Source organism: Neltuma alba, unplaced genomic scaffold, assembly GCF_004799145.2.
Source record: "Neltuma alba isolate B1F8T4 unplaced genomic scaffold, ASM479914v2 tig00013729_pilon, whole genome shotgun sequence".
NCBI classification, from domain to species: Eukaryota; Viridiplantae; Streptophyta; class Magnoliopsida; order Fabales; family Fabaceae; genus Neltuma; species Neltuma alba.
The window spans coordinates 11516-31285 of NW_021637877.1; the positions used below are offsets into that span (position 1 = coordinate 11516).

General features: G+C 33.3%; 1 protein-coding gene across 1 annotated transcript; it reads right to left on the reverse strand.

Annotated features, from left to right (window-relative positions):
* Nucleotides 1-12686: 12686 nt before the first annotated feature.
* On the reverse strand, nucleotides 12687-19521 carry LOC114738946 (pentatricopeptide repeat-containing protein At1g12775, mitochondrial-like). The gene is made up of 3 exons (XM_028927008.1): nucleotides 19337-19521; nucleotides 18856-18900; nucleotides 12687-13533 (listed from the first exon to the last, which is right to left on the reverse strand). The coding sequence occupies exons 1-3, from the start codon at nucleotides 19519-19521 to the stop codon at nucleotides 12687-12689; spliced, it is 1077 nt and encodes a 358-aa protein (XP_028782841.1).
* Between the last annotated feature and the right edge of the window lie 249 nt (nucleotides 19522-19770).

Here is a 19770-nt window from a genome sequence, read left to right on the forward strand (position 1 = left end):
TGAAGTAAGAATTTTTGGGTAGTAAATATATATACTAATAATAATAAATCTTATGTAATTTAAGTTATTTATTGGTATGTATATTAAATTGTATCTACATTATTTGTAGATTATCCTGTACTTCAGAGTCTATAATTTGTGCTCTTATTTCTCAAGTTGTGAGGTTAAGCTTGGAGTAGAGGTAACCGGGATTAATTTATTTTATATACATGCTTTGGATTGTAAGGTGTTTCTTATATTTTTATTTTCTCAAGTTAATTTGTGAAATTATGCCTGTGAATAAAGTGTATATTTTCTTATATGACAAATTTTGGTGAAGTGGGAAGTATGTTGATTTAATTATGCTTGAGTTGTGCTTTATTGTAAATTTTGTTTTTTTGTGGTACTGAATTTAATATTAATATACTAATATTATGTTATTGGAAAAAAAATGTGTCGTACATTGTTTGAAATTATATCATCTTGCTTTGAAATATTATGAGATTTTTAATATATATATATATATTGTGACTATGCATGAGGTTCATATGTGGAGGTTAGGATTTTGTTATGTGGAGGATAATTGTTCTTGAAGCCCGTGCGGCATGCCTACACTATTGATCCCAGTATTTGGCTCTTTTGTTAGACCCCTGTAGTTCTTCATTTTCCTTGGGCCGGAATTGAGAACAAACTCTTGGGTAGACACCTCTTGCACCATAGTACATTCTTGGGCGGTGTAGGTATAGGAGGGGGCCCGTTGCTTGATGTGAGTAGGGTGACCTTTGGCCGGATTACTCAACACAGAAAGTCCAGGTCCTTGTCAAGGAGTCATAAGGAGGAGCAAGGTGATAAAAGGGCATATTTCATTTCTTGTTGCATATATGTATTTTTATATGCGTTGTGTTGTGGATGGAGAGATAGACTCTTTTTATGTGATTGTATCTATTAAAATATCATTTATTTCTTAAACTATATTTAAACACTATTTCACCAACTTACCATCCTACTTGTATAAATCATAAATTAGTACTTGGTTACTGGGACTTTACGTCTCACTCCGCTATTCCTTAGTGCTTTTTAGGAGAGCCATCTAGTTTGGCTCAGCATGAAGGGATGCAACCAGAGGCATAGGCGAGCATAGCCTAGTAGTCCTCTTTTGGTTTAGGCATGTAATGTTATGTATATTGCCATCTTAGGACCCATGACTGTGTTGACATATACTTTCTTTTGTTTGGATGACTGTATTTGATGGAATGCTATTAAAATGGCTAAAGGCCATAAGACTCTACTATATGTGATACTCTTATGTGTATGACTTGTGGGCTGGGTTAAGTACTCTATGTTTCTTGTGCCCTAAGTCTTTGTGGGATGAATGTTATGTTGGGCTTGTGGGCAATTACTATGCCCTGAGGCTTTGTTCTACATGTTGTTAAATCCATGGGTGTTTTATGTATCCTGAACCACTTGGGATGTTTTCAGAATAAGCCAAATTCTTTATAACCATGGTAGTATTTTAACGCTCTAACTCAATTCTTTTTCTACCATGGTTATCATTTTGTTTTAAAAAAATAGTTTTATAATTATGTATTAAAAAGAGGTCTTTTCAGACGATAGAATACGTGGCTGCATGGGAGAGAGGAGGAGTTGAGGTGTAGTTGATGATGACGTAGTGGATCACAATGATGGACACATGGCAATAATATGGATGTGAGAGAGAAGGGTTGGTGAGGTGCCAGTCATCGATGATGTGGTGGCTCATGGTGGCTAAATTATTAATCTGACTGTTGAATTTAATTTTTTACCTGTCACAAGTCTATTCTCCATATTGTGGCTCAATCTAATGGTGAAAGAATTTTAAAACAATAATTTACTATACAGGGTTTTTTCTGCAAAGTTTTAAAAAAAGAGTTCAAAGCGTACCTAAGACAATTCATACAAAGCATAATATATATATATATTAGTTATAAAACCACTCACCAACTTCATACCAGAACATGCAACAGATAAAAATTTGGTTAACTGGTCTCCTAGCTTAAATTATCTTTTAATAAAACCACTCACTAATTTCATACCAAACCATTCAATTTCTAAGTTCCTTTAACTTAAATTATCTTTTTAATTATTAGGTTATATAAGTAGAATCATCAAATTCATAACCTATAGAGAGAATTCCTAATTTATGGCTTATATTCTATCTTCATATAACTTAGACAAGTAAATTTAATATGAGTTGGGTTATTTTCACTACAGGAGCTAAATCATTGATTTGACTGTTAAATTTAATTTTTTCCCTGTCACAAGTCTATTCTCCATATTGTGGCTTGATCTAATGGTGAAGGAATTTTAAAACAATAATTTACTATACAGGGTTTTTTCTGCAAAATTTTTAAAAAAGAGTTCAAAACGTATCTAATAACTCGTACCTCGGAGATTAGATTAAGAATCCAACTGTTGAAACTGACGAGTTGGATATCAAAAATAGGATGACAAAATTCCAGCCTGATTTAATAGTTTACAAACTCAAAACTAACATTTTTCTGAGACTGCCTTAAATGTATATAAAAATTATTTGGCTTATTCTTAGTCTACCTATCACCTCCTATATATTGACTCAGAGCTCCCTCATTTTAGTATTTAGTTGATGTAGGACCTCCATATCATGTTATGTTATTTCTTTCTATAATATTACCACACATTTACACACATATGATCATGGTTAATTAAATTTGCCTATATTTTGAACTTCATTAACTTTTTACTAAAAGATATTTATTTATAAATTTAATTAAATTCTGGGTATAAAAATTTAGGATATTTACAGATTTCATACACAAGATTACTTGTTTTTGTTAAACTAACACAATCATCCTAATAGATACTAGCAAACTTTTGATGAAAGTCCTAAGGCGATGATAAAACAGTAAGAGCGTGCGGCTTAAAACCACGTGGTCGAAGGTCAAGATATAGACATCGCTGCCTTCTCTTCACGTCTCCTTGATGCCCAAAATGACATCAATTCCGTGTGAACAGATGTGCCTTGACGCCAAACCTTCACAAGACAGCTAATGGCACCTACCAGCAACTGGTTTGATAACGAAGGACCAATAAAAGTTATCCTAAACAACATTGCAAACCCTTCAAATTGGAAGACAATAATATGCCTTTGAATGGATGTCCCCTTTAATCCACTATCCTTATTTAGCTTGAAGACACCGCAACCAACAAGAAGCACATTCGACAAGTACAGAACGACAGTCCCCACCACCAGCTAAGACACATATAAGAATAAATTGTGAAGCCAGTTAACCAAAGAAAAACCCAACAACAAATGCAAACCATCCAAGTGTCAAAGACACATAGAACTCTCCAAATTCTATGTTTTGATCATTATTGTTTTTTATTGATAAGGTTAATTGAGATAAAATTAAGGCCATGTTAATTTTACATCATCAACTTATGACAATTATTTTTTCTGTCATCATTATCAACCAAACTGTTCCACAAAAAATTGCATAAAAATAATGGAGCCCAGCTTGAATCAGATATATTCAGATAACTTAGTTTTTTTTTTTTTTTAGCTATGCATAAAAGGAGGAGTCCAAACTTAGCCACTAAGAAGTAAGAACTCTTACCCCTTGTTTTGATGGAGATAAAATGAAGGAGAAAAAAAAACTAGAGAAAAAAATGTGAGTAGAAGTGTATTTTCCACCATTTGGATTTTGGATGAGGGAGGAACAGTGAAAGGGGAAAAAAAAGTTGTGAAGAAAATGGGGTGTGGATCCTGTGAAGTTTTCATCCTAACTTGTCCCGCAACTTATGGAAATTAAAGAAAATGAGAAGAAAATTATATTTACACACCTACCCACAGCCCTTGTCTCACTCTAATAAATCTCACTGCACAGTTTCTTCGGCTGGACTTGCTACGCAATTTTGAAAGAAAATGGTGTACTACAATAGTCAGATTTATAAAAAAAAAAAAAAAAAAATTCTCGTTTTAAAATAAAATTTTATTTGAATTGACAATTTTCTCCGCCCAAAAATATAGCTGTACTTAATAGTATTGAAAATAGCATTTTTAATTAAATTATTTAGTTTTAAAACATAGTACTCCCCTGGTCCTTAATATAAGGCCTATTTAACTCCTTTGATTAAGTTAAAAAAGTTAGTTAAGTGAGTTAACAATCATAAATATGACATATGTTTTCTAAAATACTCTCAGTTAAAACTTCTTTAAAAAACTGACATTTTAAAACATATTTTAAATTATTTTATTAAAAATATAAAACGGTAGAATTGATATATGTGTGAGATTAATGAGTAATAAGTACTCACTCACTTTATAAAATATATAGGTGTGTTACTAATGAGTAATAAGTATTATTGTGCTATTTAATTATTCAATAGGGGCAATTTAGGAAAGAATTAGTAAATATGTGAAATAGGTCCTATGTTTAGGATTAAGATCAAACTTCTAATTAGGTCCTATACTAAAGACCGGAGGAGTAATATGGAAATATTTTTTTTACAAAGTAATGTAATTTTAAATTATTTGATTATATTAACATTAATTTGATTTTTTATTTTGATATTTACTTTAATTTTAAACTTAATATATTTTTTGTATATGAGTAAGGATGTTTTAGTCATTTTGGTATTTGTTTTTTTCTTTCTTCTATATTTTCTCTTGACCATTCAAATATGAGGAGTGATAAGATTTTCTATCCAGTTCTCTCTTTCCTCTTAAATTTTTCTTCCCACCCAAAAGAAGCATTAGCCAAAAATTAGAAGACAAAATATAAATTTAGAATTTGGATTATAAAATAAATCTAGCAAAAGGGGATTATGTGTTCCATGGGAACCAATTTTCATGTTGTGATGAGCACTATAATGTTTATCAAATCTCAACCATTTAAAGTTAAAATAGACTGCTGAGATTTAAATTTTTATATTTTTAAAAATATTTTTATTTAATATGTAGATAATTCAAAATAGATATAATCTTTTAACTGTAAGTTTTTTCAAAAACTATTTTTTAAAAAAAATCATTAGTTGAAAATTTTAAATTTAAACCATTAAAACTATATCTAAATAGTGTAGATTTCAACGAACATCACCACGGATGGTTTCGTGGTTGGTGGTACCAAGTAGATGCAGAGAAAGGTGGAAGAGGAAAACTTGATTAAGGATGTATCAACCTTAATTTTAATATCATTTAGCTAAATATTTTTGAAAAAAAACCTCTCCCTATATAAAAGAAGTATCCTTTCCAACCTTTTCAAAATCATACCAAACAAATTTATTCTGAACAACCTTTTCATTCTATACTATCCTACTTTATTTCTACGCTTTCTAATAAAGCTAAAAAGAAAATTAAAAATCGTAATAAAAAATTACTAATTGTGACTATGATCCATTAGAAAAATATATAATCAAAAGTTCAGAATCTTGATGCTCATATCCTTTAGATCAGCCTTAGTCAGTTACAAAACTTGGTTATGCTCCGGGAATTTAAATGTCACACACCTATAAATATTAATCCGTATCAGTATTAAAGAACAATAAACGATACAAAAATCAAACATCATTATTTAGGTAAAATAGACCATATGTTGATTATTAATTTATTATTTATTACCGTAAATGGACATTGAACACTTTGATATGGTCTGATGGGCCGGGACTTGGAATATGAAAAATTATTTCCAATTTGATTGAGGCTCGACAACCCTCAAAAGATCTGAATAAATGTTTTTGAGGATCATAGTGGGCAAAGAATGCAGGAGGATCGTAAATCAAAATTTCAGGATCAGCGGAACCTATTATTAGCCTGTATAAATGTGGCCGATTATTTGAATCATCGTGATTAAATTAATTTTAGAGTTTCAGTCGAAGATTGGCGAACACCATATGATTTCATAGTCCGAAATTGTAAGACACTTTGTTCCTGGATATCGACAACATATGTAGGGACTTTCCTTTCATTCTCCAAAGCCAATACGACTTCTGTGGTTATTAACTTGTTTTCATAGTCCCTACAATTATGTAGGACTTTTGTTCACTTGCTTAAATACAAGTGTTCATATTTCTTGTAAATTGCTAAATTTTGGGTGTAAAATTACTGAATTTTTATTATAAATAGTTGAATTTTACTTGTTTATTTATACCTAAAAACTTATATTTGGGGTTGTTAATTCCCTCATGTTTGTTGTAAATCACCAAGCCAACCAATCAACTTAATTATGTGTGATGCAAGCAAAAATATATATATATATATTAAAACAAAAGGAAAATCTCAAAAATATATACAATAAAGTTTCATGTGATGCCCGACATGGACGGGTTTTAATGGCTACTTACAGCGTGCCTTTGACCAGCCGCCGATATGTTAAGGTTTGAACAAGATAAACCCCTTCCAACCCGCGTTGTCAACGAGTTATCTGCTTCTTCAACCGGTGTTCTCTGCTTCTTCAACCCCCCAACCATTTTTCTTTCTCTTGTAGACATGTTTCCATTTTCTCTTGACTTCTCATTAGCTCCAACCACGTTTCCCCTCCCGAGGAGTATCTTGTCCCTGTCATCCACCTCCCACTTCATGTCTTTTGCTTCTATGCTTCTAGTTGTTCAACCGTTGCTCCTCTTTGGCTTGTTCATTGAAATTGCGGATCATATGCTAAAGAAACCAGACGCGTGTGGGGAGGAGGAGAAACAGGTTAGCTCTTGAATTGTGATCGGGGTGTTCTCACTTGCTGCATTCGTGCTCCCTTTTCGGGACATACATGTGGACCACCGAAGAGGCACGATCCACCATGGCATGGCAAGTTTGACGGGTATTTGGTTGATTTGCAAACCACGAACAGTAGTTCAAAATGCACAAAGGTACAAAATTGCTCTTAGAGACGTTTTGCACGCCTCTTTGTGCACCTTAATCTTCTTATCACTTTGCTTCTCTCATGCAAAGGTCACTCATTGTCTGTGTCCTAAAATAAAAGAGAACAAACTAGACTATTTGCCTCTATACGCTTACGGTATATCTATCCTCATCTTACTTATCTGCCTAGGCAAGAGGAGAAGAATTGTATTTCGCGCCACTGAGATGCAAGCAGTGACTCAAGGAATAGACGAAGCAGGGGAAGCTGTCATGTATCAAGCAGCAGGTGAAGGTGAAGGTGAAGGTGAAGCTGTAGTTGGTGTCAGTAGTGAAGTATAATAATATACTAAGTTGGTTGTATCAAAACAAAATAGTATATTAAGCTCGTAGAACAGGACGTTATCGCAATGGCTTCTGGGTTTCAGTGACGTTAGTTTTTTTAGAATTAACTGGAAGTTGTCTGTCTTATAGAATTTAATCGTATTTTGTTAGGGTGGCTCTGATACCACTAAGGGGTGTTAGCTGAAACAAGACCGAGCTAATATAGTCTGATACCCAAAGTTTTAGTCCTGGTAAAGCCACTCATTCTCAACTCATCAACGGGCCACATTAGGACTCTCAACTTTGAATATCAGATCTAAGATAAGCACTCCTTTACGGACTATGGTCAGATTCTGTTTATGATACACAGGATCCTCTTAAAGAGGCAAGTGCAAAGCATACTCAGAATCTCTAGCTACAAAAAAAAAGACATTATAAGTGAGGCTTTCAAAAGAAGAGAGAAATTTAGAGAGAATTCATGAGGAAAGCACACTAGTATTATACAAGGAAGTCGATACAACTCTTTCTGCCTGTAACTGATGGCAGAGTAGGGTTTATATGGAGGCGTGGAGCCACTACATGACAAAGTCTTAATAGTATACACCATTATATTATGACGGGTAGATGTAATAGTAGACGTCATTATGACCTGACATTTAATAATGACAACGGCTCACAACTACTAACAACTCTCATAATGATACAACTACTACACTTATTACAAGAAAACGAAACAGACTACAGGACAAACTACTTTAATAAAGCCAAAGTAGATGGTGACACGAAGTAGGATTCTGACATATTCCCCTTATCTTCAGAGTACCACAAAAGGAGATTTTCTGATGATGGTGTTCCCTGGTCTTTGTAGATAGGTTCATGGCTAGATGATAGGTTCATGATGCCTTCTGTCAGGATCATCTGAGTCATAGTGCCTCCTTGTACAGTATAATTCTTCAAATTCTGGATCAGGGTCATCTTGGTTAGGATCCTGGGATTCTCTTGCAAGGAATGGAAGCTGTAACTGGAGACTTGGCTGAGGGAGATGGAGTCCTTCAGGCTGAGTGAGTTGAATTTGTGACTCTCCTTGATAAGGGTCTTGGGATGCTTCTGCTAGTAGAGGGACTTGTGACCTATTTGGTGGAGCTCTGACAGCACTCATTATGAAATCTCTCTGGAATTCTTCAAGTGTAGTGCTGCTGGCTGACAGTGAACTTGGAGGGGAAGGTCCAAGAGGAAGACATGAAGTGTCTTCTCCTGTGTCTGGTTGATTAAGTGCAGTAATGTATTTCTAATTTTCTCCGTTAATAACGTTTCCTTTTCTGGCCATGAGGGGGTGGTGACCTAAAGAAGCAGATGGTTGTCTGCTTTGGTTGGCATTTGTACCATCTCTATTATGCAGATCGGTTGTATGAAGGAATCATGGACTTGCAGTCAAGGTACAATACCTACTGTATCATCTCTATTATAGTTTTTATTGACTTCGAAACAATATCTTCCTGATTTTCCACATGTCTACGTCCTTGATGTATACGTTGATATATCTGACAACATCTTTATTCAGAATCATGGAGTCCTCCTTTCAAGGCCAGAACAAGCCCCGAAAGCAAATAAACAAGTCTGTGGAACATGAATCCTGGACTGCTGATGGCAGGAAAGCCCTAACACAACGTGCTGGTGAATTTCTTCAAAGTATGGAGCAAAATCTAAATGTGATTGCTGAGGAGTATTCGTCTTTCCAGGAGGAATTTATTTCCCAGTTGCCCGTACAGCAGCATGTTGACCTTAAGTTCCTCTTTTTCCGTCTTGACTTCAATGAATTTTATGCGCGATTGCGGCCAAGCATATAGGAAGTATATGAACAGCTAGAGGTTCAATTCAGAACGCTGTTTCTATAAGAAGACGAGCCATGAAATATATGCTTTGCCGCCTGCTAGCCGCCATTGTGATTGACGGAACAACTGTATCAGTACTAACCCAAATTTTTATCGTTCGGTAACGGATTATAGGTATGGCGGATACTTCTCCTTTCTAATATGCTAAATCCATTAGAAAAATTTATATGTAGGATCTGACTCTCTCTTCCTGCAGATGGTTTTCACTCCTTTCTGGTGTTTGCGTGTAGCTTGCAGTGGATATGAATGTTCAGTATGCCAGTTGCGGGAAAAAATGATCTATTCTTTGCATTACCTTCTCTCTCTCTCGTCGTCGCGGTGGCACTAGCTCCCAGCTCTTCCAAGTGCTTGGGTTTTGCTGGGGGATTAAAAAGCAAGCTATATGTGGTGCAGAATCAAAGTTATTGCCTCGCACTGGCAGCACCTATTTGCGGAAAAAATGACCAGTTGTTTTTGAAGAAAACATGAATACGGTTGCAAGTCAAGGTGCTTCATGCATGTTTCTCAATATATTGACGGAAAATGTATTTGTATCGATGTAAGCTGAGGGAATCATAGAGCGGAATTCCCTGCCCTTTGGTCTTCTCAACCGCTGGCTTTCTGAAGAAACGGAGTAGTTTCATGCTGCCGCATTTCTTTTAACCGGGGATTAACGCCTCATTACATGGATTAAAAAACATAATTTCACAATTTCTTGTAAAATAAAGCTTGATATTTTAAAATTGAAATTACAGGATAATATTATGACACGGTCATTTTTGGCCTCGTATGATAATGAAGAATAAATAATTCTAATAAACTTTGTTCTAATATATGTAGGATATAACGGATGCCGTGAAGAAAAACTAGCAGGGCATAGGAATACAGCGATGTACAGTGATTGTGTGGAGGGCTTGACTTTCTTCTGTGGAGGTTGTAAAAGTAGTTATCCCTTCAAGGACATTGTTGATAACGTTATACTCCTGTTTCACAGGGATTGGATAGTTATACTGATATATTCTCTCGAGAATTGTATCCTTATTGCTAATCACTTAGCTAAACTCTCCAATCATATGGAGAATAACTTTTGTATCCTAAATCCACCGCATTTTTTAAGTGAGGGGGACGTTATAAAGAAAACTTGATTTAGATGATGCTTCTTTGATGTAATCTTTGTACTCAGTCTTTGATTTTTTTTAAAAAATCAATAGAGGTTATTTGGGAAAACAAATTTTTATCCTCTATATTGTTAGGGTCTATTTGGATTAACGATCAGTTTAAAAAATTGAAACTTATTTGAGTGATTAATAAAAAATAAATTCAGTTGCAAAATGACTTAAAAAGACAAAAATTTTATGAAGTAATATATATAATGTGACTATTTTAAAAGAAGTATTGAAAATAAAATTATTAAAAATAAAGAAATTTAATTTATTGTTAGGAAGAAATAAAAAAAACTAAAATACTTAATTAAATATATTTAATGGATAAATATATATTTATAACGGTGCTGTGCCTCTGTTCTTCTCGTTTTTTAAGACTTCCCAGCTGGAAAAAAAATAAAAACTTTGCGATCTTTTTTTATAATTCTTTATTATGATTTTTCTCCTTCATCCCTATTCAATAATGTTATATATAAAAAAGTAAGAAATATGTGAAAAATAAGAAACTTACTTCCTGTTCATGTTTCAGATAAATTTTAATGAATTTTAAGCTTTTCCTTGATTGTAATGGGCAATGTGGGAAAGTGGCTTATAGATGAAAGGAAATGGAGCATATTATTTATGGTCCCATTAATTGTATCTCAAAGTTGTGCTTCGCATGAAGCAATTGTATAGATTGTGGTGTGTATTGGTGCATTTATGTTAGCACTAATGAATATTGTAATCGCAAATCACTCACTGAGAGTGCCAACCTCCGGTTAATTGAGTGATTCACTAATTAGCGATAGGTTTCGAGGCGTATAATGATTAATGGCAGGGACTTTGACAGCTTTCAAAATTTCATTTTTCCTGTTCCTGTTCAGTATCACACGCACAAAACGTGCTATCTATAATCTACTACCTTCAATTCTTAATATAAGACTCCGTTTGACTTTTAATTTAGTTCTAATTATAAGACCCCAATCCATTTTGTCTCTCATATTTATGCATTTTTTTCCAAGATAGTCCTTTTAATAATAATAGTTCTAATCAACACACTTAATTAGCAAGGATATTTTAGGAATGACAACACTTATTTGTTACAAATAACTAACTTAACTTACTTCCTTAATCTCCTCAAATTAGTTAACTGGGTCTTATAATTAGGACTGGAGGTAGTATAATATAGGAAGAATACGATGTCCTACATAACTATTTACAAGATACATGCATGAAGAACTTAAGCTGAAGTTCCTTAATTTGTTAAAATAATGAATAAGAGAGCAATAACAATAGGCCATGAATGATGGATATTCATTCTGCCAAAGTCAGTATCCCCAATCCCACAATAATAAAAATAAGTTTGAAAAACATAAATAACTCTTATGGGCTGTGAGCTTACTTCTAAAAGCACCACACAATAGGTTTTGTATAAAATAATATGCCTAAAGAGTGAACAAGTCAAATTCGTAATAATGAGCCATAAAGAAAGAAACAACAAAGCCATGTTAAGCCAGAAATGAAAAATAACTTGACAACCGATAACAGTGAAGGAAAAAAAACAGGAACATCAAACATAGGATCTAAACCGAAAATAGGCAGTTGAAGCTCAACATTATATAGTCCACAAAGTTTACTTAATTGAGACAAATTAGTTAACAATAACAATAAATTTCATCACAAATATGAGTGTCAAGTATCAACAATCAAAAAATAAGGAGCAAAGTATCAAACCTTCTTTTTTCACTTTAGGAGACCTTTAGTGAAACATTTCATCCATTAGATCCTTTGCCTTATCATTCTCACCTTTTTCTAGAAGAGGTCTGATAATTGTATCAAAAGTTACAACATCAGGTAAGCATCCTTTCTCTTTCATCTTAATCAGCAAGGTCTTTACTTCATCAAACAAGCCCTCTTTACAGAGTCCATAGATTATTACATTATATGCTTGGACGTTCAAAGGATAGCCATTCACCAAAAGACACTGAAAGATTTGTCGTGCATCATTTAATCTACTAGCTTTGCACAAACCATCAATAAGTATGGTACATGTGTAAATATTGGGCTGAATTCCTTGGTCAACAAGTGGCTGAAATAATGTAATAGCCCGATCAAGTTGATGACTTTTGCACAATCCATCTAACAAGACACTATAAAATATTGTATCTGAGGCTTGACCTTTGTCATGCATATCATAAATAATATCATGCACATAGGACATTTTTCCTGATTTGCACAAACTATCAATAATAGAGCTATAGGTGACAATATTGGGAGTCAAATTTTTGTGATGCATTTCTTCAAATAAATCCATGGCGTCATCCACCATGTTCATTTTGCAAAGTCCATTGATCAAAATACTATAACTAATAATATTAGGAGCCAAACCAACTTTGACCATCTTATTGAATAATTCTCTTGACTTAGCAACATTATTGACCAAACAATAGCCATCCAATAAAGTGTTGTAAGTTATTTCATCAGGTTTTATACCAAACTTCATCATCATGGCGACAACAGCTTCACCTGTGGTGACACTTCCTTCTTTACAAAATGCATCAACCAATATATTAAAAGTATAACATTAGGGTTGATGTCTTCAAGTCTCATTTGATTAAATAATCTTACAGCTTCTGGCAATTGATCCATAACGCCAAAACCAGGCATCGTAGAGTTGTAGGTGACAACACTGGGAGATATTCCATGATGAATCGTCTGATGAAATAAATCAAATGCTTCTGCTACAAGGCCTTCTTTGAAAAACCCATCAATAAGTGTATTATACATAACTAAATTAGGTTTAACTGGGCCTCTGACCATCTTTTGGAACAATATAACCGCAGTTCTTGTGTTTTCAGCCTTACATAGTCCAATGACAAGTGTGCCATAACTAACTACATCCAGCTGAAACCCTCTTGCAATAGGTTGATCATGAAAATCTAGGGCCTTTCCAACGTCATTATTGATGCAAAGGCCCTTGATCAGCGTGGTCAAACCCATCTTAGAAATCTTGCCTAAGGCAAAGAAAGCAAAATCCATTCGACCCACATGGCAGTAACAATTAATCAAGATGTTCAGTGTAACCAAAGATGGCACGAATCCCTTGGATTCCGCTTGTGCGAGAAGGGAGAAAACAATTCGATGGTGTTTCAACTTTGCAACAGATCCTAAGATCTTATTAATTTGGATTATAGAGGGTGGGGGCCGCATATGAAGCAAGTGGTTAAAAGAAGAGAGAGCCCCTTTAATACTCTGAGGATTTGAGCCATAAGAAGAAAAGCTGAAGTTGCGAGTAAAAAGCAAATGGAATTCGGAGAACGGGATACCGTGAAGCAGCTTTGCGAAACGACATCTTCAGTTGGATTCAACAACTCAGATCCTTCAACATTAGTTTGGGAGCGACCTTGGGGGCAAACGTCCACCCTCGCTTGCCTTTTGAGAGAGACTTATATTTATTAAGAAAATAAGATAATTATTTTAGTTTTATAGTTTCGAATTCCGGTCAAAAAATAATTTTGAAGCCGTAAATAATTTTTTATGTACTTTTTAAATTCATATACAGATACAATAATTCTTTTTCCGCAGAGATGAAGAATAGAAATTTTCAAGCAACAATATTTTTTTTTATATGGCTTTACGTTACTAAATTGAAATGAACCTGTTTTTTTTTTTTCCCTTTTTACTCTAATCTAATGGGGGTACAAATTAATAGAAGTTAAATACTGAGTAAATTTTATTTCGATAGTTTTACAACAAATAATAATGTTTGAATGATACAAAATGAATTTATAAGTAAAGTAATTAAAAATAAATAGTTACAATTTCAAAAGTATAAATGACTAAATTTTTTTATATACTGAGCATAAATAAATATGAAAAACAAATTAGCTATACTTTTTTTATGGGTGTGCATGTTTTTAATGTCCAGAACGAACAACATTTTATTTGACTTTAGAATTTTTTATCCATGGTTATACTTAAATATAAGAAATAATTTATTTTTTCCACAAACAACTTATTTTATTCTCATATAAATTACTTTCCAATTCGTTATTTCAAATAACAAAAAAAATTATTCTGAACTTTCTTACCCATTGGAATTAAAATTTAAACAAGATATTCAATTTTAGAAATTGTCAGCAATAAAAAACTAACTATTTTATGTTACAATTTGTCTCCTTTAGGTAAGTTAAAAATCTAAATAACCAAAATAACACTCCATGTTGATTTGAATTCAAATGGTATAATTTAAAATTAAAAATCAAATTAAAAGTTAAGTTGGTTTGGTAATACGAAATTTCGATATAACTAAAAAGTAATTCAACAAGTTTTTCAGTTTTTGAATTTTTGTATTAATCTGAGAAAATAATTATTGTATTTGAAAACTTTTCACTTTGAGTAAATTAAAAATCTAAGCAGTTAAAATGATATTTTATGTTGATTTAAAAGTTACATAAATAGAAATATATTAATTTCAAAAACTGCCTACTTTCCATAGCCACTTGAGAGTTGAGACGCAGCAAACTTTATGAAAATATGAAAATATGAAAATTAGGATAAACATTTTGAGTAAATGACCTTCTTATGTTCCACAATATTTTATTAAATTATTTTGAGTAAATTAAAAATCTAAACAATTAAAATAATATTTTGGAAAAAGTTACTTTAAGCATGGAAATTGGAAAGTAGAATGCTAAAATTGTTGAACACAAAAAAAAAAGTAATTACAAAAAATTTTTACTACTTTTTTGCTGAAACAGAAAGGACTTGATTAAGTACCAATAAAAAAGGAGCACTGTGTTTTTTTTTTTTTGGAATGTGCGGAATGGTATTAATAAAGATATTTACAGGGTTTGGTTAGAAAAGAGTGCAATAAAACAGCAAAACTCAAAGATCTCTAGTCGTCGTTTCTGAAGGCTTGCGTATGTGTTCGGCCAGAGCAATAACTTCATTCACAACACGGTAAGCTTGAAATTCTTCTTGAGCATGATTCAAAAAAAAAAAAAAAGATTCAAAAAAAAAAAGAAATTCTTCTTGAGCAAAAATCCTCTGGTTGCGGATAGACCACAATTTCCAACAGAGGAGGCCAAATGTATAGTAGTCTAAAAATTAGGATCCATAATAAAACCTTCACACGTGGATTGGAAAAAGTTACTTGAACGTGGGAAGTACAATGCCAAAATTGTTAAACAAAAGAAAAGAAAACTACTCTTACTGTCTTTAATATAAAACCCAATTATTGAGTTAATTTTAGTCCTAAATAGAAGGCCCATTTCTTATATTTATCAATTTTCTGTAAATTATCCTTATAAATACTCCCTTAACCATAATCAAGTAAAGGAGGAATAAGAGGTATTAAGAAAAATGATTATGGTATTTTAAGAAAAACATATCACATTTCTTATAATTAACTAACTTACCTAGTTTTCTTATTCTAATCAAATTAGTTAAATGGATCTTATATTAAGGACCAGAGGAGTACGTGCATAAAAGGAAAAATTATAATAAAGTCCTAAGGGAAAAAAAATTACAAAACAAATCCTAAAAATTATCATTACCTACTTTAGAATTTGTCACTATAGGTTATTTAGGTTGTTATGAAGATTTGTTGGTAATTATTTTTCTTACTTGAGACTTGATTGCAATTCTCCCTGCATAAAAAGGTGAACTTTGAGGAATTTGACATGCCCTTTCACCTAAACTTTCTGCTAGCACTTGCATACTAAAATCTTTTAATTAATCTTCACTACTCTTTTATTTTATATCTTCTCTTTATTAAAATTTTAAAATCCCACTTGTTCAACTTTTTAAATCGAGCTCATCAAAAATTTTCCTCTTCTCCCTTCTATTTTCTTCGTAACAAACAGGGCAGGACACAAACAAAAAGATCATCCTATTGACATATAGACACATTGCGCCAAGTTGAGGCATCTAACTTACAGTACTTGTTAGATTAACAATATGATGATCCTCGCTGCTATCATAGACAATTAGACTTGTAGATACATTCCTCAACCTTACCTAAACCTAGTCCCCTATCAGAAGTTATGTAAAATCTGTAGCCACAGACTCTACAACTTGGCTCATGCACAAATAACTATGTCAACATGTCTAATGCAAGTATTAATGAATGACTTGGATCATTATACTACTTTTGGTTCTAATTATAAGACCTTGTTTATAGTCTTATAATTAGGACCGGATGTAGTATTTTGCTAAATTATACATCCTACCGTAGGATGGTTGTAGACGTCAAGGACATGGTCTAAAATTAGGATCCTTAATCTTCTGAAGAAAAGGAAGGTTCTAACTTCTAACGGGACACAATGGATTGGAAAAAGTTACTTAAGCATGGAAAGTAGAATGCTAAAATTGTTGGACAAAACAAAAGCTAAAATTGTTGAAGACTTGTGTGCTGTCACAGAAAGGACTTGACCTAATCTCATGAAAACTTGGGTTCCAAAACACCCTTATTGCAGAAGAATATAAAATACTGATATAAGGCTGATCGTAAACAACACTGGCTGCAATGAATAAAAAGAAGGAAAACAACAAATATGAAAATACTGATATAACAGCAGAGTATGAGTCAACCATGATCTGTCTTCAGTAAAGCGAATTGCATCCCTAAGACCAGTTTTTGCATGTAAATGTAAGGCTGGTATTTAGTCCATGCCTTCGTAGCATAATATCCAAGCAAAACACACCTTATTCTACTCATCCTACATAATAGATGAACTTAGACGGTTCAGTATAGAAGGAACCCACAAGCACATTCATGCATTACTACTTTAACCCATTTGAAAAACCTGAATAAAATTCCGAAAGGAAAGAAGATAAATAATAAAGTGATTTCAAACCAGAACAAAGGCTTGAGCATGCTCTACTGTTTTCGTAGCAGTGAAGCCTTGATAAGGCTGTTCAACATTATATAATCCTATTTAGAGGCCAAGAAGTCAGCTCCCTTATTAACCTCTCTATAGACATGAGCAATTTCAACGGACCAACCATTTTGATTCTCTGATTTCCTTCCATAAGCAATCTTCCCATGTTGCATTACCAGACAGACACATTTTGCAATCCATACAATGACAAGAAGAATAAATTTACAGGAGAAACTATGAGTAATGATGGCACTAAATCCTCAAAGTGTCCAACAGAACAGTCTCACAAATAGGAAGATCCATACTCCACATTTCACTCCAATGAGTCATACAAGAAAAAGAAATGAACAACTTTCAAACCATCAGCTCAAAAAAAGGTGGTTCATGTAAAGTCTTGGCGGATCCATGTGGACTATCATCCACATGATACATGCACAAACCACAAATAAGAAAATTAATAACAAAAAGTTCTTTCATAATTTAATTTGGTATCTTATAATGCTACAGACCAAAAAAATATGGCCAATGAAAACAACAACCTCCTAGATTTTATTTTAATATTAGGTTTAATCATCAACATTTCATAGAAGCAAAATGCAAAATCTCTAGAAGTTACAGTTCAAAAACTAAAAAGTTTCTTCAGTTCAGATATTAATGGGAAGGGAAAATAAACTGAATATGAACGTGCCTCTGGCCCCTGAATAATCCCTTGCCACATCCTGCTTTTCTGTACCTTTACCAGTAATGGCACCATGGTGTTGAGAAAAGATCACTGGTAATAAATTGACATAGACCAAGTGAACTCCGAGGATAAAACAACCAGGGCCAGAAAGATTTATTCTTTTTTTTTTTCCCTGAGAAATTGAGAGATGATCAGATGATGGCTTCACTTGGGAACATAAGTGGCACAGATTTCTTTCTTATTTATTTTTTAAAAGAAAAAAATCTATTTTCCATTTTTAAAAGAAAATTTAGTTAGGTAAATATTGTAATTTTACATGTATATTTTGGTATTTGTTCGCCCCAAACAATTATAATTTTTATGGTCCTCCTTAATAAATATCATTTTATGTAGGCCCTTTACTCTAATATTTCCTATATTTTTTTAAATAATTTTTTGTCTTTCTTATTTAAAATAATTAGAATTAGACTATATTGATAGTAGTACCGAATCTTATCATTCATTGACCATGATCATTTTGACCAGTAAACAAGTATCTCATTTAGTTCCATGGCTATCTGATTTTAAAAGCGTAGCAGAAGTATCTCATTGACCATATATAGGCGCGCGCGCATATATGGGTGTCTTTTTTTTTTGGATGAAAATACAGGGCCAACACCCAATCTATATACCATATTGCGTGGGTGTGCAATCCCCACAATATCAAAGAATAGGTACTTATACAACCCAGGAGGTGGTTGATAAAAAATAATAGACTCCTCCTCAAGCTCAAAACTGAGGTTTGCTAAGAAATCAGCCTGAGAGTTCCCTTCCCTGTACACGTCTTAAACTCTTGTATAAGAAAAAAGACTTAGCTCTCTCTTAATTATCTTTTATAGACTCAAGACTATGTCTAGATCATCATCTATATTCCTCAATATATTTACAACAGTACTGGAATCACATTCAACTATAAGCCTTTGTGTACCTAACTCGAGGGCAATTTGTAGACCAGATAGGACTCCCTATAGCTCAACTTTAGCAACAACGCAACTTGCAAGCTTCCTCACATACCCTCTTATCCATCTTCCATCACAGCTTTGTCAGAGCCCACCACATCCAGCTTTACCTTGCAGGCCCCTTGAAGCTCCCTCTGAATTCAACTTTACCCATCCTACCAGATGAGGTTGCCAACTAATAAAGACTTCTTGTCTTCTCATTTCCAGTGTACCCTGTAAGCTGGTTATATTAAGAATCTCATTAACATGTTTCTCAATTACCAACTCTAACTTTTCAAGATCAACAAAATTCTCTTCAAATAGGCACTTGTTTCTCCAATTCCAAAGCTTCCAACATATCACACCATACTCCACTACTTCCTACAGTTTCTTCTACTTAGGTCCCATTTAAACCACTCAAGACCTTCTAATTCTAGAAACTTCCTATCTTGTAACCATTTGTCACACCTTCTCCAAACTTCCTTTACAAACTGACAATCTCTTAAAATATGCATGACTATCTCCAATTCACCAACACACTTCGAACACATAGGACTTCCCCCCATCATTCTGCTTCTTTCAGCTGTTAAAAATCTGTTATGTGTTGCTAACCATAAAAACACTTGAATTCTCTTCAGACCTTTCCATCTCAATATGTGGCTCCAGACAGCATCCCTCACACCATCATCATTCCTGAATATTTCATACACTTTCACCACCACATACTTCTCCCTTAAACCAGTACCCTGTTTGATAACATCATTGCCAAGATCAGAACTTGGAGAGGGTGTAGCCATTTTAAGAATTCTAGAATTAATTGGCCTAAAGATAATTGAAGTAAAATGAGAAAAATTATAAAATATTATTTTAAAGGCGTAGAAAATTTATGGTATCAGAGCATTAATTCAATCTAGAACATTCGCTCTGATACCATAAATATAATAGCTAACTTTCTTATATGCTAATTCCCAAAAATTTTAGCAACCCAAATAAGGGAATGGGAGCAAAATCTCTTCTACCCTCTCTCATACCAAACAAACCTTTAA